Raw genomic sequence first — 27,948 nt, 5'->3', positions numbered from 1 at the left:
AAGCCTAATTTGACGACCTAGCCTTGTTTTCCAACTTCGGCTAATATCTCTCCGTGGAGAAGTCTCCATAGCGAGTGGTCGATTGCAATCGACCTCTGACCTCTCAACTCTGGCCTCCGCGGCGAGCGTTTAAAACCTCATTATGCTAATTAAAATCCTGTTGTCATGTGTCCAGACATCAAAGAGGGGTTGACGGGCGACGATGATATATAATATTGTCAGTATCCGTCGCGTCGCGAGTAGGAGCCCATCGCTGATATTGACGACGTGTGTGCATTACATCTTGGACATTAGTGACAGGCGTCACTTCCCTTTACACTGAAATAGACATCCTAATCTGCCAAGGTGAGATATATGCCTGTTGTGTATTTCTCATATAGCACGCTATCTTAATATTTTATTTGGTCATAATTCTTACTGATATTTAACACTTCATTTTTTTAAATCTTTTTAGAAGGAGGTGTTTTACTTGCGTTTATTCCGTCCTGCCTACTGATTTCGTTTACTACTATTTGTCTTTTTAGTGATAAATCTAAACAATTAACGATAGTTTAGTATTGAATATAACCTGTAGATATGGTCTCGGGTACGTAGATTACCAAAACTGTTTTAATCCGGGTGCTGTGACCGTTGTAACAGCACATCTGTCACAATAGGATGTGCTTGTTAAGCACCACTAACCATACCGACTTCTTCTAATTACAGGAATAACTAATATTTTATGTTTTATTCCAATTATTGCATGTATTTCAAACTAATCCCAAACGTCAGAATGTTGTTTATGCAGATCATAGTGATAAATCAAAGTTAAATAGAGTATTTCATTGTGAATCTGAACCGTTTACCCATGATGTACTATCTACTCTAGAACGAACAGGGAAATAAGGTGTTATCAACAGTTACCACATACGCCGTTAAGGATAACAGTTTCTACACAGCTCACAAAGGGAGATAAACTAGGGCGAGGACATTAAATTCCCCATAACGAGATTGTGACATGTTGAAGACTTTTAACGTTATTGTTTCGTGTGTTAAGGCGGATGTACACATTTTACATGATATTTATTCCGATCAATATCAGCTGCACTCCTGCTTGTGCGCAATTGTATATACCATAGCCTATAACACAATCTGGCTGATTTCAATGGTTAGACAGCTAAAGCACATTAAGAGATCACGTATACGAGGAGCCGAGTTTGACAACTTGTGTCTGTTTTGCGTATGGCCTATGCTTAACAAATGTTTTATAAAGGAGTTTAAATATTTAAGTATTTATAGATGCATAAAAGAGCAAGTGGTGTAATTATATACCTTTATACATGGAACATAATCTTGGAAATATCACGCCAAGAGAGTTCACTGTGAAGTGGTGGCATGACGTTCAAAAGTCGCTTGATGTGTGTATATAGTGTCCAGCACTACCTTTTATTCAACATAATATGTGATGGTGGGTTAATATATACCTGAAATTGATATAGCATCAACTATTACTACAACTACAAGAAGTATATAATGATTTGAGATTTATCAAAATTGTTTTACCTTCACATCTAAAACTGTTTAAAAAATACATATGTTATTTCTTCATCTAAAATATGTTCATGGTTTTAAAACAAATTTATTTTCTTTTTCATTTTATGAGAGTATATGAATAAAATAAATATTAGCTCAGGTCCCAGGCCCTCCCAAAGATTATGAGTCCATTAACGACATCTTGAAATATTTTCTTTAAAAAGGTTTGTACAGAAATATTTTATTGTAGGTTGTGTGAGTTTAGGTTATTATACATGCACATATTGGGTATATGTTCAGTCATACAGGTATAATCACAACAGGAAATTAATATTTGACCAATATATATTAGATATATGAGCGGCTGCTGTTCTGTGGTACGCAACGCGTTCTAGCTGCTTTAAATGGTGGCCCTGGCATATGTAATTTAGTTAAAAGCCCCAAGTGTACAAAAAACGAAACGAAAATAATAGCCATCCTTCCTCCAAACCGGTTATATCAGTTACACGATTATTTCCTTCTCAACCGACAAGTAAAATCCATTTTATGAAAAACTTTATCTAATTATTTAATTAGGTGTTGTTTTTAAGCTAACCTATCGAAACGAACGACGTTAATTGCATTTATCTAGTTTAAACTCCTATTGCAAGATGGGGCAATGTAAAACGCGCATTTTAAAAATACGAAGTTCCTTTCCTGGAGAGAATATTTTCCTGGGAAACAAGCCTAGAGGTAAAGTAAATCTTGAAGTTTCAAAGTCGCGCCCTGAAAAGTGTTTATCTCAAAATGTAATTGACTTATTAAGTTTTCCTAATTGATGAATGATACGACTGGGCTTGCATCATTTTAATTCAATCAAGACTTGTAAGTACGTCATTTATCACGCAAATTAGGTTATGGACAATCGACAGTATGCGTTACATCGCTAAATAAGCAAATTGAATTAGGTCCCAGTCGGTCTTTTGTCTTTTTCGATGGCTTCACCGTGGTTTGGCTTGTCGTTGAATGAAATCTCACAAGGAGCGCTAAGACAGCAGACAGCGTTTATGCAGATCTCTTGAAGCAATAAAATACAACCTTTCACAAATTTGTTTTTTGTTAGCGATCGTATGTCCTATGTAGCATTGGGGGGGATAGAGCGGGATTGGTATTGATCGGAAAGAAATTGTGATTGTTTGTTTGTATGTATGTATGTATGAGTTTGGGTGTAAATGTCTGGTGTTGGGGAAGGGTGAGGGGAGTGTTAACTGAAGCAGGGGTCGGGAGGAGAAAATCGCTGGGTGGAGGGAGAAAAGACAACAAAAGAATAAGAAAATATTGGAGGGAAATATAACCTAAACAACGCCAAAAGATAAATGCAGGCACTGATATTAAACAATTTGTTATAAAGGGAGAAAGAGTTGCGATATAAAGCCCTTTCAGCGCGCCATTGTACATGTGTTTTGTTTCTTTTTAATACCGATGGTTTTTAACATTAATATGAACAAACGAGTGAGGAGTCACAGAGGAACTGTTCCTCATCTCTTAAGAGTATATTTCATAGTTAAGTTAAGTTACGTTAAGTTAGAGAGAGAGAGAGAGAGAGAGAGAGAGAGAGAGAGAGAGAGAGAGAGAGAGAGAGAGAGAGAGAGAGAGAGAGAGAGAGAGAGGGAGCACACGGGAAAATACTTAAGAAGAAGAATATGGAACATGTGTTAATTGTTTGTGACGAGGCATAATTTCAGTATGAATTTCATTCATTACCAAGAGGAGAAAGAGACACCGCTTCTCTCCACATTAATTATTTTAATGGTTCCATCTCTTAATATTCTATCAGAAACAAGGAAGTTTGTTTACACACAGTCTTACATAATTACTCTAATTATATTTGCTCTTGTTGAAACATGTGTTATGTTTCTCAGCGCAGTTTATCTTTTAAAGGTTGCGCTAAAAACATGTATGCTTTAATTTAAACAATTAACGATATGTAATCATAGAACAATTAAAATACATATTGTATGGCAGACACTATCGGTGAATCAGTTTATCAAGTATATGGTTCATTAATGTTTTACATTTTAATAACGAAGAACAAGTGATGCTAGACAGAAAATAATATTGTTTGTGGGCTACAATCAGAAGGGATATATCCTCATAGTTAGAAAATATGTTACCTGTCAGCGGGATAATCATTATTATTCGAGAGAATAGCTGTATACATATTGCTGAAGTATTTATAAAGCACTCACTCTGCTTGAAACCAATATAACAATTGAATTTCTAAATAAGGTGTCAATTTGCGCCGAAAGCATATTTAGCTGACAAATGGAATCCTTTATTCTTCCTTTATAGAATATTCCTTGTGTATCATCCAGTGAAAGTTGCCTTTGTATGACTAAACATGACACACACACTCAGGTGCACGTACACGTACATACGGAACTCATTGTTTAGTTATGATAACTAGTACATGCATTGTGATCAAAAGTAAACTTTGATTTCGCCATTTTTTTAAAAATCCACTAATTTGTAACTAACTTGTAAGATATTAAATGAGTGTTAAGTTCGAAAATTTTGTATTTTAACTCTCGGCATATTTCGTCCATGAAATATTAAAGAATGTGTATGACCTCATGAGTGATAGCTGTCAGGTGTTTATTGCAAGGCGAATGACACGTGTCAAAACATGTACACATCAATGTTTAAATCGATGGGGAGTTGATCAGTGGAATATCAAACATTAGGGCCTCTGATTCACTGAACGTCGCCATTAAGGGCCCTGACTGACATCCCTATATATTATGCATGTCCTTTGATCGGTTTCGACACTTAAAGATGAATTTACGTGAAAAGTATAGGGAAACGAAATCACCTTAAGAGTAATACAACAATTCGCACGTGATAAAATTGCAGTGGATTGGTTGAAATCAAAGTGAGGGGATATCCGCGCCTGTACCAATATCTTTAACATCATCAATATTTATGGCCGTAATCTCATGTCGGCCTCCCATCGCGCTCTCAGACAAACCTACCGTTGATGACAAATTTGAAAATTGGCCTCAGCTAGTGATCGCAATTGGTATGTTATATGTTTATATTACCATGTCCACGGATTTGCTCTCGGTTAATCATTTGACTCTGTGAGAGAGCGCAGGCTTGCCCGCGGCAAACGCAATTCCTCATTATGACTGCTCTATTTAGCTGATTAATTGAGACTTACACCAAGTAAAGTGAATTAGGAAAAGTGGCCCCAAATCGGCGTTAGGGATTACATCGATGTAACAAACGCCTATAAAGCGCATTGGCTTGTGATAAGGCCCAGGCCACTATCGCTTGCAAATGCTTGCCAAATCACATTACGCGAAGCTATCTTGCATTACCTCCGACCGGCGGGCCCAGTCGCCCGCTGCCCAGGCAAGGGACATAATACCGTCAGTTTAAGTCTCGTCAACGAACAGACCGCACGAGCTCCGCACGCGACAGGGTGTAGGACCGCAGATATAGGAGTCTTTACGATCCCATTGGTTGACTTAACACAGTGAGTATCCGCACTACCGTGTACATAGTTTGATTTGGAAAATATTCCAACCAGATTTTATAGTTTCTAAACCACCAGTCAGTGATAGAGATTGTTTTGTTTATTTTGAAATCTGTCTTTTCTTGTTTCATCATCGCTAGTGATGGATCGTTTCATAAAGCGTAAACTTTCATTTTCATTTTTAAAATACTGTTGTTTCGTTATCATTTTAATCTAAAATTTTACACCTGAGATGTTTATGTGAGACTATAGCATAGTACTCCTTGTTTTTAATATGAAAAAAAATAAAATATCATGAGTTCAAAAGCTCAGACATCCCAACTAACAGATATTTCAACTATCCATTCATTAACATTGAACTTAAGCAGCTTGGTTTCCGCTATATGTTGGTTTAGGGTATATGTGCTGCAAGTTGCAACAACAGAAGCCTGACTTTCCTGTCAAATGAATATTATTGTGACTAAATGTGAATCAATACGTGAACGCTGTTATCTCAGAGGTAGTTGTTCACGTTTGTCAAGCACTCTGCCGCGACTGCTGTTACGGTAGGCCATTCATACCCAGTAGGGACTTAGGTTTTTTCAGTCACTTAAGTTTTGCATGTCTAATCCAAACTCAGAAGATTAAAATCACCAACTTCTACAAAACCTTAAAATCTAAGTTAGACTGCACATACGTTACACGTAGGGTGAATCCTAGACGCCTACAGATTTGCCATCAGGCAAGACATATTGAGATATCTCAAGCACTCGTCAGTAAGCCTACTTGTTTTGTACTATTTAAAATTATTTAAAAAACAAAACAGGTTTGATCTTCGAAAGCTCCTTTTCCTTACGTTTTCCAATAATCTGTTTTACCTTCATTATTTATGATAAAACGTTGTTTTGTAGAACACCGAGTCATGGTTGGTTTTGTGGGTTTTTTAAACAGAACATGTACATTGAAATGATGTATGCGTTTAGGGTATCATTACTTGATTAGTTAAAAAGGGATCTTAAAAATAGCTGTTGTATAATTCTGTGGAATAAGTGCCGACGGAAAGAGTGGTTTTAATGTTTGAAATGCCTTTTCAAACCTTTTTCAACTTGAAATGTCTCACATGCCATGTTCGTATAACTTGCATTGCTGACCTTTGACATGCATTTAAATTTTTGGATTAGTTTTCTTCAAGCCATTCATGACATCAGTCCGTTTTTAGAAGATAACTAGGAACTAGTTCATATCTTCAATATGAATGTTTTTACAAGGTGTTTATGTTATTTTGGAGCAGTATGTAAGTTTGCACGATGTGTAAAATAGGAGATAATTATGAAATCATAAAAGTTGTCATGTAAACTGTCGGAAAAAGGAAGTTCACCCCATGTTTGATGGCAGTTGAAAATGAACACCCTAAAATTGGTTACTGTACAGTTATACTGGCTTTATAGTTGTGTTTGGGAAATCACGTTTGGAGTGTTTAGGCGACTATTTTCAGTCAAGTAACGTTTTGAAAACGTTTGTAATTGATACGTCAAACCCAATTTTCAAGTGTACAGTTGGTTTTATTTTTGGATGGGCAGTTTATGAACTAGGGATCTTAACAACAGTCTATACGTTTGTAGAGTCAGCACATTACTGTCTTCAAAATGTTAGATATCATTTTAGCTACCTAAAATAAATATTCGAAACACCAAAATACTGATAAAAAAATCTTGCTATAAAAGTTGGTTTTCATGTGAATATCACAATTTACTTCCAAAGTAGTTCTGTGATTTGGTATCATATATCCCAGCCAAAGAGTCATTTCTAGCCATATACTAGAATATTCTGATTTTTTCCCCCTAATTTTAACGAGTTTTAAATTACGGTAATATTCAGCTCCAAATTGTTATAAAAATGTCATTAATTCTGCAGTCTTTATTAAATAACCCGAGTCAGTTTAGATTTATTTTACATCAAAAATTCTAAAATGAAATTAAAAATCGTTTACGATATTTTTCCGGATTAGATTAATCAATTTCTCTCTTTTTCAAGTATGTAATACACTTCTAGTATTTCAAGTATCTCATAATAATGAAATATGATGCTATTATAAAGACGAAAGTACTCAACAAATTTGCGACAGTGTCTCCAAGGCAAATCCAAATCAGTATTATTAAGATAATTATGTGACATACAATCCTATGAATATATCTCACGAATAAGAAACCAATGTGTTCACATTTATAGTTTTAATTTATTAACTGCTCTTTCCTTAATGTGTGTAAAATGTTGAAATATTGTATTTCATGTCCTAAATATGTCAAATAAGGTGGCGACCACAGAGGAATAGTTATCTAAAACGAGACCACACACGAACAGCTGTTTGTTCTGCAGCTATAACGGTAAAGTTTAATGTATTAGTTGATATACGACTGATTCTTGAAGATGCTTGAATACTTGATGCTTAATTTCCCAAAGTTGTGTTTAAGGAATGTATGCAGCCCCCTTCAGACTAACAATCATATGATGTAATTTTAACATTCACGAAATTTTAATTACTATCATTCAAATTAAAACAAAATGTTGGCATGAAAGGTATACGCATAACTGTTCTTCTTAAACTGTTCAACTGTGTAATACAGTTGGGATATATTTAAAGGAAGGGATCTATGGTTACAACTGTTCCGTTACTTTTCGCGTTTCACGTATACACGCAGCATATTCATAAATAATTATTGATTTTACACTTGTGGGCAAGTAGCACAATGTGAGTGGATATATTGTTATCTATCAAATAATGCGTGTATCCTCTGGCGGTTTACGCCAATCGCAGCTCACTTATAATATGAAGATATTATATTATTATATATATATATTTATTTATTGTGAAACATAAGCGTTTTTCATCAGCGGGTTTGCCTATTTCTAACATCTCCGTCTTGCAGAATCATGCAACAGACATTTGGCATAGCAATACATCATACACTTAAATCAATGGTTAACATTTGGGATCCATACGTGCTGATATATTGCACAAATAAAAAAACCAGAAAAAACTTCCTACCGGTTCAGTCCCTAGTGGCAAATTCAACCTAAAAACAGCAGTCATCATATGATCATTCATACTCCATGTTGCGATCACACCGATGTTTCTGTGATCACTTTACTGATTCTGTGATTTACTTTCGGGCAAAACGAATATGTGTGCAAATGATACTAAATTTAAAAACGGGATAAACATTAACATGCTCCATTTAAGAATGTCGAATAAACATTTAAATTTTATAGGAAGATTCCACATTTTAAAGTAAAATAAAAATTAAAAAATAACGTAATACTTTGTTACATTATTTTTGACTGAAATATGAACTGGATTTAGAAACATGTATTTATATTATCTTGTTATCAACAAAGATAACAGTAAAACGACGAAACACTACCAAGTGTAACTGTATTTGTTGAATGAATTAGTGCAGGTAATTATACCTTGACTGCATCTGTTTATACGCTCCGTCCTAATTCTTACTTCACCTGTCACTATACGAATATCACAGGTGTGCAACATTGTATCCAGTAGTGTCAATCACAGCTGAAATATACAATACAGTTCCTAACACGGCTGATAGAATTTAACACATATGTTACCGTCGTGTGACATCAATTATTCCAACTTCCTCATTGGAAACTCAATATTTGGGTTGACGGACTTGGTGCTAGTTTTCGCTCCAGGTGTGGGCCGTCCTCTGGCTCAGGTGTGAGATCCGGGAAATGCTAACTGCTTCTATAATTACCTCAAAGGCTTCGGGAAACTGTCAACACGTAAGGCCATAGCGAAATCCATGTATTCAGATGTGGACCATTTGACTGCACACGACTGGATAAAATAAAACACGAAAACCCCGGATCTGTTTTTTTTATGACCGACAATATGTCTCTCCAATAGGATATATTTGAAGAATGTTACCTGTTTTAAATACAGGCATTAATTTTTTCTCGGATTTATTGTCGATTGGGAAACAGTTTCAAACCTGTTACCACAAGGCCCCTTTGTTCCCTGATGAATAATTCATGTATTGATTTCGGGCGATTAACAATGACTATTTGACATAGGAAATGTTTATTTCTGTATTTGCTGTGGGTTTAATGCATCTACAAGAAAACACCGAGAATTACAGAAATTCTGCCAGAAAAGAATAAAAATGTGAACGTGTAGGCATATGTGTTATTTGTCTCTGATATATATCGTACATCGATATTTGATTCACACTATAATTATTCTAACATTTGATATGAAAAAGAGCATATTTCATAATTATTCAATAAGGTAGAGCTACAAAGGTAAACGTTGTTTTAAGCAGAATGTCACGTTTTATAATTCAGGATGTGATTTAAACGAAATCAGATAAGATGATAGCTACCACTGCTTGTTTTGCTGAGATGTTTAGATGCAGATGTACATGTGCTTGTAACTCATCTCTGCCTTTGGTTTCAGATTTTTCCCAACTCCAACCGAGGCCTGACTGGCAACATGTTTCCCTGTTTTCACTGCCCACCGTCGCTCCACCCGGCAGTACGACCCCTGGGGCTGGACTACAGCTGCCAGCCACACACACCATGTGAGTACACCGACTGGCTGTTAACTCTAGATATCGTCGTCAATGCTACTTGGTTTTCTGTCAGCTTCGCCGGGTTCGGAGTCTTACACTGACATAACAGCAACTCACTCCAAACTTCCCTGGCCCATTCACTCACTCATTCTACACCGATTCACACTTCATAACTTCGCACACTCTCACCAACGCGCCATCTCAGTTCCCCACCCCACATACTTACCCCTACCCTCCAGACCTTCCCCCCAACACATACATGCCCTCTACTCTTCGTTTTCACTTCTCACACAGCGACATATCCATTTCTCACACAGCGACATATCCACTTCTCACACAGCGACATATCCACTTCTCCTCTTTATTGCTTTCCCTTAGTTCCTCTGGGTAGTTCCTACCGTCGAAACCTATTCCTATTCACTACCTGTCGACCCCTTCACTCACTCCCTCAACCATCCTTTGACTGCAACACCGTGCCTCACTCACCTACCCAAGCACATGTCGACCCGGTCCTTCTTTCAATCACTCACCCCAGCAACTCACGACTTCCTCATTCAGTCACCCCTTTCACTATATCACCCACTCAAACATCTCCCTCTTTCATCATCTTCCCACCCTCCTTATATCCCCAAATCACCGGCGCAGCCCCCCACTCTCACCCTTTATACACTATATTCCTTCATCTTCTATGCAGTATGTGTCGGCTGTTCAGGGCTGACGACCTTCAGATGGTGCACCAGTCTGCTTGTGTATCTCGGCCAGCCATCTATGTGGTGTCTGCACGTCTACTTACTTCCCACTGTCAGTATACATGTATATGCACAACTGACTGACAACCCGACGCTGCAATGCTCATCTCTCTCTCTCTCTCTCTCTCTCTCTCTCTCTCTCTCTCTCTCTCTCTCTCTCTCTCTCTCTCTCTCTCTCTCTCTCTCACACACACAAACACTGGCTCACTCTCTCTCTCTCTCTCTCAAACTCTCTCTCACACTCTCACACACACACACACACACACACACACACACACACACACACACACACACACACACATGCATTCCACTAATGATAACACCCTAAACCATGATCACATACGTGCAAAAGATGATTTTATTTGTTCACTGGATGCCTTGCGGACCCAACATCCGACCAACTGTACAAACCTTTGAGCCCCAATAGCCCTTACTTATTGTCCAGAGTGTAGGGTTTCAGGAAAAACAAGGTTTCGCTCACAACATTAAGATGCAATCATCGATATAGCATATGGTGCAAGTGTTTACTCTATATGGGGTAATATTAAACACATAAGATCCATATAATTGTAACCCGTTTGCGCAGGTCGATGTTTCTGAAGTTAATCGTTAGACCTTTTCACTTGTTTAGACTTGATTATTTGCGCACCGCCGTCACGTAAGTGGAATATTGTTGAATGCGGCGTCAAACAATATGTTCATAGCTAATAACATTGCAATCCACATTTACGTCGAGATATCCATATAAATATATTCGTACTATCCGTACTACATCATATCAAGTGCCGCTAGTATCTACATCTTTCTGGCATGATATAACGACAAGTTATATATTTATTTTTCAAAAGAATGACATAGTATAGTTAGATTTTTGTATTTTTGTGTATTTCATGTGCAAGCTTTTTCATAATCATCAGACTTTTCAGCCATCACATTACATTGTTCAGTTCAATAATTTAACCCGACTAAAAGCAAGTTTACAATGGTATTGTGGCTATCAAGGTCAACAGTCTTCAGCAGTGTAAGTACTTCAGCCGTTCTTGAATTCCGTGGCGAAAAACTGTCAAAAAAATTCCATCAATATCAATAAGGTTAGGATAGGTTTACCAAATACCCTGAGATCGGGCTGTAATTATAGCATTACCGTTGTTTGATCTAGCATGTTTTTCTAGACCTCCTGAAGGCGATTACACAGCGCCCATCAGCCCGTGCTTTAATGCTTTGTCTTTCATGACTTCTTATATTTACATGTTGTTACAGCCATTCAAATAAAGACCCACACACCATAGAAAACATAACCGGCTCATATCGGATAAACACAAAGAGTAAATTTGTTTATTTTATAAGTGATTTCATTCAGCTTCACCATACAAGCGACTCCTTCTTGTGTTGTCTTCTTGTCAAGAACTAAGTCAGAAGGCGAGAGTTCTTGTTGCCCCGAAAACCTCGACAGTCGGCATCCTTCGACAATCTCCGTGGGCAAAAGGCGAGATCAAAAGGCACGACAATGCCAGAGAGAACATAATTATCTCTAAGTTTATTATACCGGGCCCCTAATGGACACTCTGACGCAAGGAAAGGGCTTTTTAAGCCAGAAATAATTCAATGATGATATAATTCTATTTTATCTGTTTAAGAACCTTGTGTGGTAGTTGGGGACGCTCCGCTTCTGTTGTTACAAGAAATATCCGAACGTGGTGTGGGTATTTTAGTCTTTGTAAGCTGATAATTGCCGATACTCGCCGGAAAGGAAATGCTATTTGATTCATTAATGTGTTGGTGAAAGCTCTGTTCGAGCAGTTTTTCTGCTAATTTTCTACTTAGTTCGGTCGTTTCTCGTTAAGGCAACATACACAAAAGCGTTGACGTCCTAATGTCCTCCGTAGTTGTTTTTTTGCTGTCGAAGTGGCATCTTTTGACTGCTGTGTGTTTTTAACTACAATAACTTGTTAGGAAGACAGCATTAGCTTTTCCAATCGATACGGAGGACTTCCTCTGGTTAGCGCGACGATTGCGGAAACAAATGCTTTATGCCGTTTGAGTGCGTCTATATACTCTCGCGAAATAAACAATTTCTATATGCTAAGTGTGTCTTGAAGGGGTTTATTATTCTGGTACATTATTAGATGAGTAAAACGGCGTATGTTGTTAGGAATAAGTTTCCTTAGGCACCGGGGCCAAATTCTTGGAATAATGGTTTCTTAAACCCTTATCGTCCTAATGAAAGGAGAGATGAAAAGATCTGAATTTTTCGATGTATACATAGAATAGTGACGTCTTAGAATGTGGTACTGAGTTCACGATATATATAGGCTTATTGCACAATGTAGTGTATACACATACTTCGCCTCATACAAATAGACTCACAGTGTCTAAAATACACTATGACATTTAGCGTGTTTTTAAGTGTTAAAATCGTCAGTGCATCAATTAACCATATATGTACGTTAATTAATTTTTAAAAATAATGAAAAATATAAATATTCACGATTTTATTATCAAGTTCAAAAACTATATTTCCAAAGGGATATGTAACGAGTTATTGTAAAGTAACTATGTAACATTGAGGGGAAAACTGTGCATATAATGGATACGCGAAAGCTTAATTCATTTCCTATGATGTCTCTGAATGAGGTGATAATTTCATAAAGCTCTTGTGCGACTGTATATATCTAACCAGTATGAAATATCTTACGAAAAGTCCTGTAATATGATATTTCTCTGTGAGGTAGATATTTTATTATTGAACGCTAATCATAATATAAACTTCAAAGTAGAATCATTAGTCGTATCATAAAAATAATTATGTCAGATCTTTCAATCTCCTTTTTTTTCGAAATCCGTTTATTTGTATTTTGTACTAAAATGTGTGATAACTGGAAACATACTTCTTATAATTCCCGCATGGAATGCTTCAAGGAAAAAAACACTTTCCACAGCAGCTACCTGTATGCATTTTGCCTAATTTGCTTGATAGGAATATGTTAAAGTGTTATGTTTTTGCGTCATATTCAATTCTAAATCATCATTCGTTTTTTATGAATAAAATACGGGTCTAATATTTTAACTTTTATGTCAGTTTCTACAAACGAATAACACCTTTCATTGTGTAACACATTCTTCTTGGCAGAATATCGCCATTGGCTGCAGCAGTTTCAGAATGATTGATGTAATTCCTAAAATTGTGACAATGGTATTCTTCCAATTGTTTAAATTGTTTCAAAGACAAAGAATGAAAAAGCATGAGTCAAGTTGTTCTTAATTACGAGGATGACAAGAATCAGATCAACGCCCTCTAGCGGTGAAACTGAGACGGGGGATAACTGTTAAATGCGTTTTTTCCTGTCATTATTAAAGTTCAAACACATACCTTGAAGCCGTTGACTGGTCCGTCAGTTGTATGGTTTAACCTACTCCCGCCGTACTAACAACTGTCAAGGGCTAATTGTTCAAACTTTCTTATTTTTTCCTTTCAAGTATATTTTTCTAGTTACGACAATGAAATATACCAGAAGGCATTGCGACTATTTCCGCTTCCGGCGTTCGAGACACCTTGGGACATTTGCGTCTGGGACCATCACTAAAAGAAATGACATTTATTTTTATTTGACGCCCATTTCGACAGTATATTAACCCAACTGTAAGCTCATTAGGAGCATTGTGTACGGCTTCGCTTCTTTTCTTCTTCGATCACAGTTTTTCTTCAAAGCAATTACCAACAATGAAGTGCTATTAATAATCCTAATATGGTAGCGAGTACTGGCTGTAATAGCGTTAGTCTTGACGGGCAATTATCACAATGGCAACCGTCAAGATTCGGGGCACGACTCTTCCCGACTGCCCCTGGTCGCGTCCTGTCGCCCCGAGAGGTAGCAAAAATCACAGAATGTCATTTGTGCCTCTTTTTGCGTGAATATTAGGTTTTGGGTCACAAATTAGTTTGATTTGTTAGACTCGTTTAGTGAGAATTAGTTGATTACCTGGTATCTAAAAGTGATTTGGGCACAATCAGAGAACAGAAGCGTTATCATAACGGTGGATTGGGTTAGAGGCAGGTCTTGAATGAGATTTCCTTACCATACCATGCATCTCCGACACTCATTCAGCGATTTATCGCAAGTGCTGATTTAATAGCATATTTTCTAAAGATATTTGACGTTTTGTCATAAACGGCATAATTATTGTTGAATATTCGTAAAGACTGATTAATGTATGAAGTGGCCTCCAACTTGATAAATTGTAATATCAAATCACGGTATTTGGAACACCAAATGTCATCGTGTTACCTAAGCTATCCTCGGCTCCTCACATGGCCACACATATTGGTCTAGACTAGAGGCCTTTGTACAAACAGTCCTCTGAGGGTCATTTGCCATTTGGCGCATATGAAATAGCGATGTGCAATATTTGATAAACCTCCCCGTCACTATAGTCTGTTTGCAGTGAAAACGTACCGATGAATTTCACTTTAAGCACAAAAGTAAATCAAATAAAGTGAAATTTAGATTGCGAATCCTCATGATTTTACCTTGCCAATTGAACATTTAAATCTCAAAATTTTATTCAAATTAGGATAAAGTTTGTTTAACAAACGATCATAGATTCAAATCGTTATTATTGGTTTGTATTACAAGGGGGTAAGCGCAGTAGTTGGAACAGTTAAACAAATGCACGTGCGGTACGTGAAGAGGGTTAACTTATAACAACCCTTGTCGTTTTCGGTGTTTCATTTGATGTACATACCCCCTTGTAATACAAACCAATGATAGCCATGTGAAACTATGATCGTTTGTTAAACAACTTTTATCCTAAGTCGAATGAAATTCTGAGATTTAAATGTTCAATTGGCAAGTTAAATCATGAGGACTCGCAGTCTTAATTTCACTTTATTTGTTTTACTCTTTGGTTTAAAGTGACATTCATCGGTACGTTTTCACTGCAAACAGACTATAGAGATGGGTAGTAGTGCAGCCGTTTTGGCATTTGCTCTTCGAGCCGAATCCCCAGGTTCAATTCCCTTTACATGTAAAAAATACCCATGCCTAATAACCACATGCGATCTCTGGCGTGCCAATATGGTTGAAAAATTACCAAATTTGACGTTATATTGCATCAGCTCACTGTTTCAGCAAAATCTTATCGGCGACAACTCCTCATAACATGTTTATTGCTAGGTGTCTTTACAATTACATCATAATACTTCTTTAAACTAATGAATTAATTTGTTTCATGTAATCATTATTACTTTTATTATGTATACGTGTTTTGTTTACAGATCCGGCATATGGTCTGCACACAGATCTCCATGATGACACGTTTGCGCGGCGAAAGCAGCGTCGCAACAGAACGACCTTCACCTTACAACAGGTAGGTCAACTTCCGTTGTCAGTTGTGAATTTTACACTATGAAGCTATGTGTATCACTTCTTTCTCTTTAAGCATTTAGTTTGACAATGATCCATGTTTTAGACGGTTACGTTATTTGTGGAGTATAGTGAGTGAATATGGTTTCACGCCGCTTTTAGCAATATTCCGGGGGACAACAGAAATGGGCTTCACATATTGTACCCATGTTGGGAATCGAACCCGGGTGTTCGGCGTGATGAACCAACGCTTTAACCTCTAGGCTGTCCCACCGCCTTTTGTGAAGTATACTGAAACGAGTGTCATGGCGACAACGTAGATGCATCGTGTAAAATGGTATGATTCGTAACTCGTAAACAAGGCAAGTAAAATCACTTTTCATGATGTTCTTATCTCTCGCAGCTGGAGGAACTTGAAAAAGCCTTTGCACAGACCCACTACCCAGATGTATTCATGCGCGAGGATCTGGCGATGCGCATTAATCTCACAGAGGCTCGTGTTCAGGTCAGAACTTACAAATACTAGCACTGATACTTGTACACTGTTTTTGACAAGCCAACTTTAATCAATTGTAGTAAATATTACTCACATGTATTTCGTATATTAATTATAAACCAGCAATATACATGTTGCTATTTACATTGACACAATGTAATTATGCTACTCACAAGACTTAAAGACCACCGATTTCTTTAATATCTGTCATGACATGACACATTTACTATGGTAATATGAAAGAATGGGTGTTCTTAAGTTCTTGTGAGTAGTATGTATAGCTGCGGCAGAATGTGTATTTACGCTAGGTCCCAGTATCGACACTCCGGTTCTCAATTCGATACATTGTTCAAAGTCAAATTTCGTTTTAAAGAAATGCCACTGTATAAACAAATGGTGCCATGCAATATTACACGTAAGGCAACTGGGGTTTCTTCAAACATTCCATGAAGCATCATTGCCAAATATCGATGATACGGCGTCAGAATGGTACACATATATCCACACCTTTCTATCGGGTACCCATCTACGACATGTCAAAAATAGAACTGGATTTTCTGTCACCGATAGCGTAATGGCCCGAGTAAACGATGACTTCAGATTTGTAAAACGTTAAAATATTTGGTCGTCACAAAGACGTGTATGCAATTCCCAAAGGCACCCGTGTATACGGTCATATTACTCAAATGGCGTACAACCTTGCCCAGCATCACGACCTCCTTTAATTTGGTTCATTTAGACTAAATGGGTCATAGTTTTCCTTTAAGATTACGCATTAGAATAAGAGGAGCCAAGTCTTTGATAGTGTTAGAGAGGACTCGAAAAGGACTACGTTCTGGTAATAGGATGAAAGAAGATTAACTTTTTGCCGAGATCTGTTCAAGTAAAAGCTGCGTTACATTACGAACCGCATTGATTTATCGTCAAGGTGACCAGTATCAGTTTTAAAATCCACTGATACATATAAAAGACATAAGTACACATGAATATATCTGAATAAATTTACAATACACTTGAAACCCTAATGTCTCAATAAAATCTAAGGACTACTTAAGAATTAGTAAAGGCTTGATACACATGAACATAGAATAAGTCATAGTTTTCTAAATATAATTCAGGGAGTACTTTTTGAATAGTAAATTCTTTAAATGACATTTAGAACTGATACACATGAGTATAGGGAGTGAGTTTAGTTTTACGCCGCTTATAGCAATATTCCAGCAATATCACGGCGGGGGACACCAGAAATGGGCTTTACACATTGTACCCATGTGGGGAATCGAACCCGGATCTTCGGCGTGACGAGTGAAAGCTTTAACCATTTGGCTACCCCACCACCCCGCATGAGTATAGAAGACCTTAACATCTATAAGTTTAAGTACGCAGTTGGGTACCTGCTGTAGGGTAATGCATTCAACTCTCTTGAGATCGCCAAACCATCAAAATCGATTGAACACCAGATGGTACGATGTTCTTCCACATGAATATAGGTGTTCCTCTTCCAAGTGACAATACTGTTAAATACGACATTCCTGTATTAAAATCATCCTTCATATATATCCGATATTACTTTTCATAATTAGGTTATTTCATGTTATAAAACCCACATTTCTCATTATAAATACATGTACACAATTTACGCTATTCCTTCTTGGTGAGCTCACAATCCTTCTGATGAATTCGATATGTTTTCTCATAATTCGTGTATTCCGCGTCAGAATGTCGCTTTTCATTTCAAACAAGCGCTATTCTTTCTCAGAAAACCCGTAACGACCCGGGTTTGAATTGGTCTTCAGCGACCCATGCTTGTAAGAGGCAACTAACGTGATTGGGTGGTCAGACTTGCTGACTTGGTTGACACATGTCATCATACTGCTTATGATGTTAATCACTGGATTGTCTGGTCCAGACTCGATTTACAGACCGCTGTCATATAACTGGAATATTGCTGAGTGCGGCGGTAAACAACAAACAAACAAAACCTTTATCATGCTTCCAATATTTCCTCTAAAAAACTGGGGCGGTGGGGTAGCCTAGTGGTTAAGGCGTTCGCCCCTCACGCCGAAGATCCGGGTTCGATTCCCCACATGGGTACAATGTGTGATTCCCATTTCTGGTGTCCCCCGCCGTGATATTGCTGGAATATTGCTAAAAGTGGCGTAAAACTAAACTCACTCACTCACTCACTCTAAAAAACTGTATTCCTTCACATATACCCCATATCATTATTTCTTTAACCCGATACCCTCCTTATTCAGTGGGGTCCTTTCTAGACACGGTATGATGGTAGCACCTAGTGACCATGCAAAAACGTATTCATGTGAATAAACAGAGTTAAGACGATGTTCTCCTCGACTTATCTCATATGATCAATTAGATCTGAACCATTAGAAAGTGTAAATCTGGGATGTTGAAAGAGGTATTTACGCTCTGATGTAATTTGTTTCCATCGCGAGGCAAAATGTGTAGACACCTTATGTGATTCACTCGATTTACTGGTTGAACGTGTGACAAGATCCTGACAGCGTGTTGGTGTGTGGAGTTTAGCTAGTGTCGGGATGCGCGGAAGGACGACTCACCATCCTCGCTGTGTCTTAATCAAATAGATTAACTCAATTTAAAAAGTTTTAGCCCCCCTGTATTGAGCGCGCTGGATTGACAAGAGCTTTTCTCTGCGGTAGCGAAACGCAGCTAATGCGTTGGAAGAAACAGTTACTTTGCCTCAGTGCCCGGATGTGGAAGCACACAACACCAACGCCTGAATTTAATTCAAAATAAAATTGACAAACTGACTTCGTTTGATTCGATTAGGCTAAAAACATGTCTCAAGCTACTCTTTAATGTTTGATGAAGGAAGGGAGGTGGTTTTGTCAGCCAAATGGCTTTATTTCCTCTCCGTTTCACGCCTGCTCACTTGGTCTACCATTCCGTGTTAGAATTCTCCGCACTGTTCACTGCAATCTCACGTTAGACCCCGGTGGAACTTAAGGATCCTTGGAACTTCTTCACAGTCGTCAGAATAAACAAGAAGGCGAAACAGAAGTAATCGCCATAATGACAATGGAAAAGATCGCTGATTAAATTAGAAGGTAATGGCTAATTAATGAGCAAGATGCATTTGTAAATTGAGGGACAAATACCCATCAAGACCGATCAGACTTTGAGCACATGAAATATTGCCCGATGACAGTACCAACCAGATTAAACCTAATTACATCGATTTGGGGATTTGGCTGAGAAAGGTACGGGCCACGTGACTGTTTGGATGAGAAGTTGAAGCGCTTTGTGAGAGACCGCGAATCGGGTTGTTTGGAGGTAGGAGACAAATACACAGACTTATGACGCGAGTGGAACTGCCCACGGGAGGACGCGCGGAAAGGGATAAAATCCAGTTTTCCTTGGCACAAATCAATAAATTAAGAGTCAACAAAAGTGACATTTTGGCATAATCTTTGTCACGCCACGTCTTTAGAAAATGATCCTATTGTACAGCAGACATGTCAGGGCTAATGCCGTGAAAGGGATTCGTAAAACGACAAGCACGTGACCCTGTTATGGTGTGACCTGGATACCCAGCCATCTGGCTGTGTCGAACTCCTTTCTTTTCCGAATAGTTCTCGTACGCACTTCTTTTCAGAAAATCACAAAGATATATTCGAGAAAAACACCCAAGAAAGAATTGTTTTGGATCCGTTTTTGACCAAAAGAATTTGTCTGTCTTAAATTACAGGAAAAAAACTGAAATATTTGTCTGAACATTATTAGACATATTATTTAAAAAACTGGACATGAAAGATTTGACTTCTGACATGATGAAATACATGTTTTGGCTCTAAAATTAGAGACAATACTATATGTACACCTCAGAAACGTGTCTGTTCTACATATCTCTGTATGACTCGAGGTGAAGACTCGGCAGGAACTGATTCCAGAAAACCCTAACCCAATTCATCCATGAAATATCTTGCTTTAGTGTTAACCTCCCAACACATTGTAGCCTCTGTCAAATCTAAGGTTGTGATACATCCAAAATACGTAGACATGAAAATAAATTACTTCAGTCAAAATTTATGTTGTCCAGGAACCATTAAAAAGTCGCGACATAACTAAACAATTAATTTTGCTTTGTGTTTTAAAAGTATTTTTGTTGACTCAATACACATCTGTATATTACTGTAATGTACGGTTTTCGTTCTTTTTCGTTATTTACCAAACATTAATGGATGTTGTGTTGAACGAGGACGGTGAGCCTTCCTTGCGCATACTGATATTAGCAAAGTCCACTCACCAACACGCTGTCGGGAGCTTGTCACACGTCCGTCCAGTAAATCGACTGAATCACATAAGATGTCCACACATTTTGCCTCGCGATGGAAACAAATTACATCAGGATGTAAACACCTACTTGGAATTCCCACATTCACACTTTTTAATGTTTCAGACCTAATTGATTATATAAATTTCTTTCCTTATTTATTAAATTTCCTTTTTACAGCGATTTTGTTTAGTGATGAACACTGTCCCGTCGTAAATAGGTAGTTCTCCATCATCAACGACTGCTGCCTACAACGACGTAGTTTTCTGGGGGCGGTGGGGTAGCCTAAGGGTTAAAGCGTTGGCTCGTCACGCCGAAGACCCGGGTTCGAGTCCCCACATGGGTACAATGTGTGAAGCCCATTTCTGGTGTCCCCCTGCCGTGATATTGCTGAAATATTGCTATAAGCGGCGTAAAACCAAACTCAGTCAAACTCAGTCAGACGTATTTCTCTATTTGGTGTCTTACGTATTTTCGTAACACTGCTGTGTTGTTCGATGTAAGACGTTCGTGGTTTATTTTGAAATTTTCTATTTTGTAAAATCATCGATTGCTGTGTTCTTTGAAGTAAAGTAGCTTGCCTTCATCGTGAATCTTTTTATATACACAGGTGTGGTTCCAGAATCGGCGCGCCAAGTGGAGAAAGAGTGAACGATTTGCACAACAACAACCTCAAGGGGGCAAGGGTGACATGCCCGGGGGTGAGGAGTCAGAACAGCATAGTGACACCGATATAGGTGTGGAGGTTGGACAGGAAGTTGAGAGACCGGAAGATCTTGAGGAGGTGAAGGACACATTGGGCGAGACAGGGGAAATAACTGTGGCTGAGGAAACGAAACTTTCAGTTGTAGCATCACCCGTTTTAGAGTCTAAGCCTATTGTTTGTACAGAAACTCAAGATGTTAGTGACATTCCAGAAAACCTTGTGATCAAAGACGATACGGAAGAGTCTGATCGGGAGAATAAAGGTGAAGGACGGGATTTGTGTGTGTCTGATACAGAAGGGCGGGAGACACCAGACGACCACGAAGGGGCAGACGACAGGAGCACGACAACAGACGACAGACAACAGGTACAAACAGAGGAGGATACAAACAGACCCACCTCGTCTGAGTTCGACTCCCTGGCGTCTGGTGAGCCTTCCTCCCCAGCAGGTCTGAAGACATCGGTCAGCGGTATGCCGTCTCTTGGATTGCCACAATCAGACTTCTTCGCTAAAGTGAGCGCGGGGCATCTTCCGTTCTCGCAGTCGCTCCTTGTGGCCTCAGCATCAAGGCCTGGATTCTTCCCGATGTTTGACGGGTAAGTGGAACTAAGAACCACGGAAACAATACTCCTGCTGTTAGTCATTGTTTATGACCGACTGACGAATCTCCGAGTGTGAAAAGGTTGTGTAATATTGAAATTGACAGTAACACATGTTCATCAAAAATTATATGATCCATGGTGAACCTATACATGTTCTTGTCACCTCAAGCTGTGACCAACACACACAACAAACTAAAGTCACGGAAGGCGTAGCCATTCGCTGTGGCGGCGGGTTCATGCGGATGCGCTGGTCGCGAGTTTGAATCTGCCCGACCATGATCTTAGGTTTGATGGCGCCAGGTCCGTGTTTGATGGTTTAATTAAATGCTCATGGTTTGCATCACATTTGGATTTTCCTTCAGCGAAATCCTGACATGATTTTAAATAGCCGAACTTTTGAAGCGGCTTTAAACAAAAACGCTCACTTTATGTCTGATTTGGGGCGATGGGGTAGCCTAGTGGTTAAAGCGTTCGTTCGTCACCACGAATATCCAGGTTTGATTTCCCATATGGATACATGTGTTGAACCTATTCACTGTGTTCTTTGAAAGAGGTATTGTACATTGCTGGAGTACTGCTAAAAGCGGCTTAAAACGATACCCCTCTACTTCCTATATGGCCGTGTGCTTCTGTGTCACTCTAACTTTTACTTTCTTCATCAGGTCCAGCATGAAGCCATGCTACGATGCTCATTTCAACCACAGACCCCTGCTTCAACACTATCCACATCCAGCTTTCAAAGGTATGTACGCACGTCAAACCGGATTCGACAAGTTCGGCATTATCGTTTTGTTAGTATGTAACTGCAACTAGTTCATGCTACATGTAGGTATATAAGTTAAAAGTCTACTGACGTTTTTTGAAAATAGTTTGACTATACCTTATCCACATATCTCACAAAAGGCACGTTCCAGCATTTGATTCAATCACACTCAATTGCGTTATTGAAATAAGTGGACTTAACTCTCATGTTGTCAATAAAAGACTTCGAATCTACTTATCCTAGGGAAAACCGTTAAACCTTATTGCTAAAAAACTCACAAACGTGTCATTTAGTATATTGAGCGAGAAAACTAGATTTTACCGTTCAAAAATTAACGTCATTTCCAACTTGTAGTTAACATGATCAAACCGGGCTAGATATATTCTTCAGTCGAGGCATCGTGTCTCCGAACATGGATTGATGGTAAACGTTTCCCATGAAATTCTAATCCTCTAAACGGCTCGTTTCCCCGGCAATCAATACATATATTTGGGATGCAACTCACGTATACAGTTGAGTAAATTAGATAGTTTTTCTCGATAATACAATTTGAGCAATGTAATTATATCTTACTAAAACATTTTAAAATAGATTAAATTTAGACTTGTTATCGTAAGAGTCAGTGACTTATGGTCCATTGGGAACTCCAAGCATAGCGGAATCAATTTATTTGGTCTTTGCCACCAAACCTGTGTCATCCAGATTCGCTTGAGTGTCGCTGCGACCTCATTTAAGCAGAGAAAAAACTTTAATTTTCATCCAAACCTAATTTGCCCCTAGTTTCTTCGACAGAAAAAAACCAAACGTATCTGTGCTTGGCGTACTAAATATTTTATGTTGAAGCAAGAAGCTGACTAGATAGGCAGTGTGTGAGGCAAGAGTTGCACAGATCACAGCGTGAAGTCGCAGTATTACTCGCCAGTAATTTAGTGTCGTACACAGACAATGAAGATTGGACGTGTCTTGACTTCATTATCAGTGTTATGAAATGCAGTGGGTGAAGATGTATTGTATTGAGGTTAGAGGCGATACTGTAGGTGCTGTTCTCCTAAGCAATGTGTTGTTAAAGTGGGAGAGTTTACATTTAACGTCGCTTCACATATGTTTCACCCGTAAGTCGAAGTGGTGTGGTAAAGGAAACGCGAGAATGCGTAGATCGTTGGTTCATATAACCGCCGAATTATAATTTGATGGTTAGCACGGAATATTATAATATATTTCCCATATGCAGATACACAGGTATTGTCAAGGCTTTATGTAGGCGGACAGACACAAGGTGGTTAGATAGGCAGAACATAGACAGACGAATACGTATACAGTTGATACGTATACACAAGTATACACATTTTTACCAACCCACGCTTGTCGTAAGAGGCGACTACGGGATCGGGTGGACAGGCTCGCTGACTTGGTTAACAGATGTCATCGTATCCCAATGGCGTAGATCGATGCTCATGATGTCAGCCACCGGATTGCCCAGCCTGGATTATTTACTGGGCGCAGCGCTAAACAACACCAAACAAATGGATTCAGAGATTGGAGAGATACACCTTATACACCTTTTGATAACCTTGGACATTGCACCTCTGAGGTACACAAGCGAACTATAATAAAGTTGGAAACGAAGATAGAGCTTAGACTAAGGCTTAGTCTCTGAATATATATAATTTTGAAAGTAACATAAACCCATTTAAATTGAACATGAGCCCAAGTCAGATGGGAAATTCAGAACCTGAGGAAATCTAGATTTGCTTCATTTAGGACTTTAGGGAGGGCCAGGCAGTAGGGGAAATAATGTGGTTCAGGGACCGTGAGACAGACTAAGAAAGGACTCTGCCTTTATCGGAGTTTTCTGATGATTATGAAAATGGTTTGGTGTTCAGATGAAAAATGTCCAGTGTACATGGTAGTATAAACCTAGATACCATAACTGACAGGAAACATTGTAAGTGAATCACGCACAGTCCTTCACCTTGCTACCGGCATGTTACCACGGGTCCCCCTGACCCTGTTACCTGTGTTTGATACAAGACAGACACTCCAGCCTCCGATAGAGATTGACACATCAAACATTCATTTACCACAGTTTACCATGTTGTGACAGAACCTGCAGCAGTTACGATTATGACATGAAGTTACTTTGAACATATGCCTCGATAAATTGTTTCAAAGGGCCATTAATGCTCTGATGCCTTAAAGTTCCATGTTGACAAATGACATCAATTTATTGAGTTAGTGAGAATACTTGTCATCAGACTATAAGTGCCACGGATGTAGTTTTTATCTGATTCTGAATCAACCATGGGGTGACTTTTTATAATATCCCGTTAAAAAACTTGAACAAGACAAGATAGTAGTTTTTCAATATCTTCAAAGCACTTCAACGTCACGGAAATAATTGTTGACACCAATGGCCAAAACCCATGGCGCTTTTGATGTTTTTATCGGTCAATCTCAACTATTTCATGAAACATATAAATAATAAATTGAATGGATCTTATTTTGATATTTTATTTTTATGTGTTATTATTTATTATATTATAATCAAATAATTTGGTGTTTAAAAGTACGTAAATGTTATTATGGTTTAGGCTCTCTCTACTTGCACTGTAAATGTCCAATAGATGTAAAACACGTTGTGTGTGTATGTCCTTTGTCTGCCGATGCACGTACCGCTTGTTACGTTTTAATAAACAACCTAATCAACGATATGATTTCTATAATTAATTGTCAAAGACTTCAAAACCTATTCCATCTGTCAAAGTATATGGTAGTATGTTTATAATGTAATGCTTTCCACGATGCATTTGCAATGTAACCTAGTTGTATAATATACATCTATGTTCCCAAACAGAACTGAACTGAACACCCAAAACTAGAACCGATAGAGCTTTTTGATGTTTGTATCGTCCAATCTTAGTTTTTGTCATAACACATATTAATTTTATTACAGTATGTGGATCTATATTTCGCATTCACCTAATATTTCCATATGTTCCCCAAAATTTATAGATTTTGTACGTATATTATATGATTGGGAATACCAAAGGCCAGACGAAGAGCAAATTCATATTTATATAGGTTATCCTTATTATTTCAAAACGCATATATATATATCAGAATGAGTGGCTCTATATTGTGCATTCACATTTTCTACATTGTTTTCATTATATACAGATATGACATTGTTGTATACTTTTTCAGTTTTGCGTAATAGATTCCATGTCTCGATATATTAACTCACAAGGATGTTTTTGTTTCCAGGTTGTATGCCATTTTGCCTGTGTTCCAACCCGTCTCGACCAACCTGGCCACCATTTCTAGGAATGCACGAGCACCGGAACTCATCTGTCGCAGAACTGAGGCGGCGTGCACGTGAGCATGCAGAAGCCATGGTTGCCAGTTCAACCGACCGACTGTTTAAACCAGAGTAATCACCCATCCAGTCATTACACCATATCAAGATAACATTGTAAAATAATTATGATCACCATGTATCATAAATTAAGAATATTTCAACCTCTAACGTAATGGACATTGTGTTATTCTGCATACGAAGCCAAAGAATCAAGGTCATTTTACCATGTGGGCGGAAGGACGTCTTATAAAGAAGTGGACATATCATGTGACCGGAAGTTCAGATGTCATCACGTGGCCAAGATGGCGTCATGAACTATCAAAAATAGTGCTGTTTTGTATATACTGATTATTCAGGCCAATAATCATACATGTTACACTAGTTGATCCACATATGTAAATACATATCATGCCAAATGACATGATCTATACACATGGAGAAAGAGAAGTCTTTAATGTATTATTTGAACCCTCTGAGCCCATGACTGATCACATATGAATATAAAGATATTGTCTGAATGTGAACTTGTCAGTGTAAATATGACGCGTTTGTGTGTATGTACGACGATTACCGTTATGTTTACAACGATATATTACGGATGGGGAACGCTTTTTGCTTCGTGTAAATGTTGGCAAGAAAATGGAAATATGATTTTTTTCACAATTATCCTTCTATCGTAACAGCGTTTATTATGATTTTCATATTTTTGTATTAATACGCATCGTCTCTGTGATATTTCATTCTTTTTGTTTGTTAGTCTAATCATTTGATAATACAAATTGCGTAGATCGATGCTCAAGCTGTTGATCACGGGATTGTCTGGCCCAGACTCGATTATTTACAGACCGCCGCCATATAGCTGGAATATTGCTGAGTGCGGCGTAAAATTAAACTCACTCACTTAATCATTTGATAATACTATTTGGACATAAGAGGTTATGACATTTCAAAGAACTCATATATATTTCCGCTATTAAATGATCACGATGAGGATATACAGAGGACAAAAATCATTTAGAACATCATTGAGATTGTATTCATTTTATTATACCGAAAGAAACTGACAAACAAAAGAACGTAGGCACGTGAAAACAGGATGTGACAAAATACAAACTACAAATCGTTACACAACTTACACAAATTCGAATCACCTGTTCATGTTTGTTTTATGTTTCACCACAATATACAACATGGGTGAACACTTTCCTTTGTCGACAGTTTCTATCACTGATGCGAACAAGGTTTAAAACCATTGAAATTATTTGTTTTGCGAGCGACTTCAAACAATATAACTATTATTATATAAATAACATGATCGTTGATCCATTATGCCAAAGGTAGGCATTCATGTATTCTAAGATTATATGAATTTAATAATAGTTGTCAATACATCAGTGTTATAATATGATTATTTTACCTGCCCTGAATCAGCATAAGTAACATTTGTGTTTATTGCATACCTCCTCGTTATCTTTGCTTCTTTTCTTATGTTGTAGTGCTAGTGCAATAAACTGACATGCTGTCATGTCATGCAGTCTTGGTGCATTTGTTTAAGCCATGACATTTTGGTGCAATCGTTTATGTCAGCAATTTAATTTATATTTTTATTTATTACTTGTGGCAATTTTGTATACTTACAAAGTGTATATGTACGTTCAAATGTTGTAATGATTGTTGACATGTTGAAATAATGTTTTGTTTTGAATAAAATAATCGAAATAGAAACCATTTTCGGGTAGTGTTTTGTGAAATCAGCCAGCAACGTAGAGCGGTTGAGGATTTACATTACGTACTCCCATAAAGCGGGAGCGAACACATTCGGGTCGGAATGTGAAGCTCATTTACTATGCCCGTCCTTGATATTGCTCAAAGCGGCGTAAAACCAAAAGGACTGTCTTAACATTGAATACGTCATCACTTTACTATAACTAACCTTCATTGAGTTTGATAGTTACAATAATGTAGAGAATAGACAGTGAATGGTTAATCGTCATATGAT

General features: G+C 38.0%; 1 protein-coding gene across 3 annotated transcripts; it reads left to right on the top strand.

Annotated features, from left to right (window-relative positions):
- The first annotated feature begins 167 nt into the window (after nt 1–167).
- Nucleotides 168–27,674, top strand: LOC124270630 (diencephalon/mesencephalon homeobox protein 1-like). 3 transcript variants are annotated; one of them, XM_046705667.1, is made up of 7 exons: nt 168–345; nt 9,483–9,606; nt 15,622–15,713; nt 16,113–16,214; nt 21,131–21,822; nt 22,491–22,570; nt 25,856–27,674. In XM_046705667.1, the coding sequence occupies exons 2-7, from the start codon at nt 9,519–9,521 to the stop codon at nt 26,023–26,025; spliced, it is 1,224 nt and encodes a 407-aa protein (XP_046561623.1). In that variant the 5' UTR covers nt 168–345; nt 9,483–9,518; the 3' UTR covers nt 26,026–27,674. The 3 variants fall into 3 exon arrangements, with proteins under 3 accessions (XP_046561623.1, XP_046561622.1, XP_046561624.1); XM_046705666.1 differs by lacking the exon at nt 168–345 and adding an exon at nt 4,877–5,029; XM_046705668.1 differs by lacking the exon at nt 168–345 and adding an exon at nt 8,846–9,199.
- The last annotated feature ends 274 nt before the right edge of the window (nt 27,675–27,948 follow it).

This window comes from Haliotis rubra, unplaced genomic scaffold (genome assembly GCF_003918875.1).
Source record: "Haliotis rubra isolate DU_JTF1 unplaced genomic scaffold, ASM391887v1 Scf153, whole genome shotgun sequence".
Classification (NCBI taxonomy): domain Eukaryota; kingdom Metazoa; phylum Mollusca; class Gastropoda; order Lepetellida; family Haliotidae; genus Haliotis; species Haliotis rubra.
Note: the sequence above shows the minus strand (reverse complement) of the source record. Positions and strands in the feature narration are given on the sequence as shown.

Bases quoted from the DNA above. Each gene is read 5' to 3' on its own strand.
- LOC124270630 (XM_046705667.1), top strand. From the start codon at position 9,519: ATGTTTCCCTGTTTTCACTGCCCACCGTCGCTCCACCCGGCAGTACGA. The intron at 9,607-15,621 runs GTGAGTACACCG...TTTTGTTTACAG, and splicing joins CTGCCAGCCACACACACCAT to ATCCGGCATATGGTCTGCAC. The intron at 21,823-22,490 runs GTAAGTGGAACT...TTTCTTCATCAG, and splicing joins TTCTTCCCGATGTTTGACGG to GTCCAGCATGAAGCCATGCT.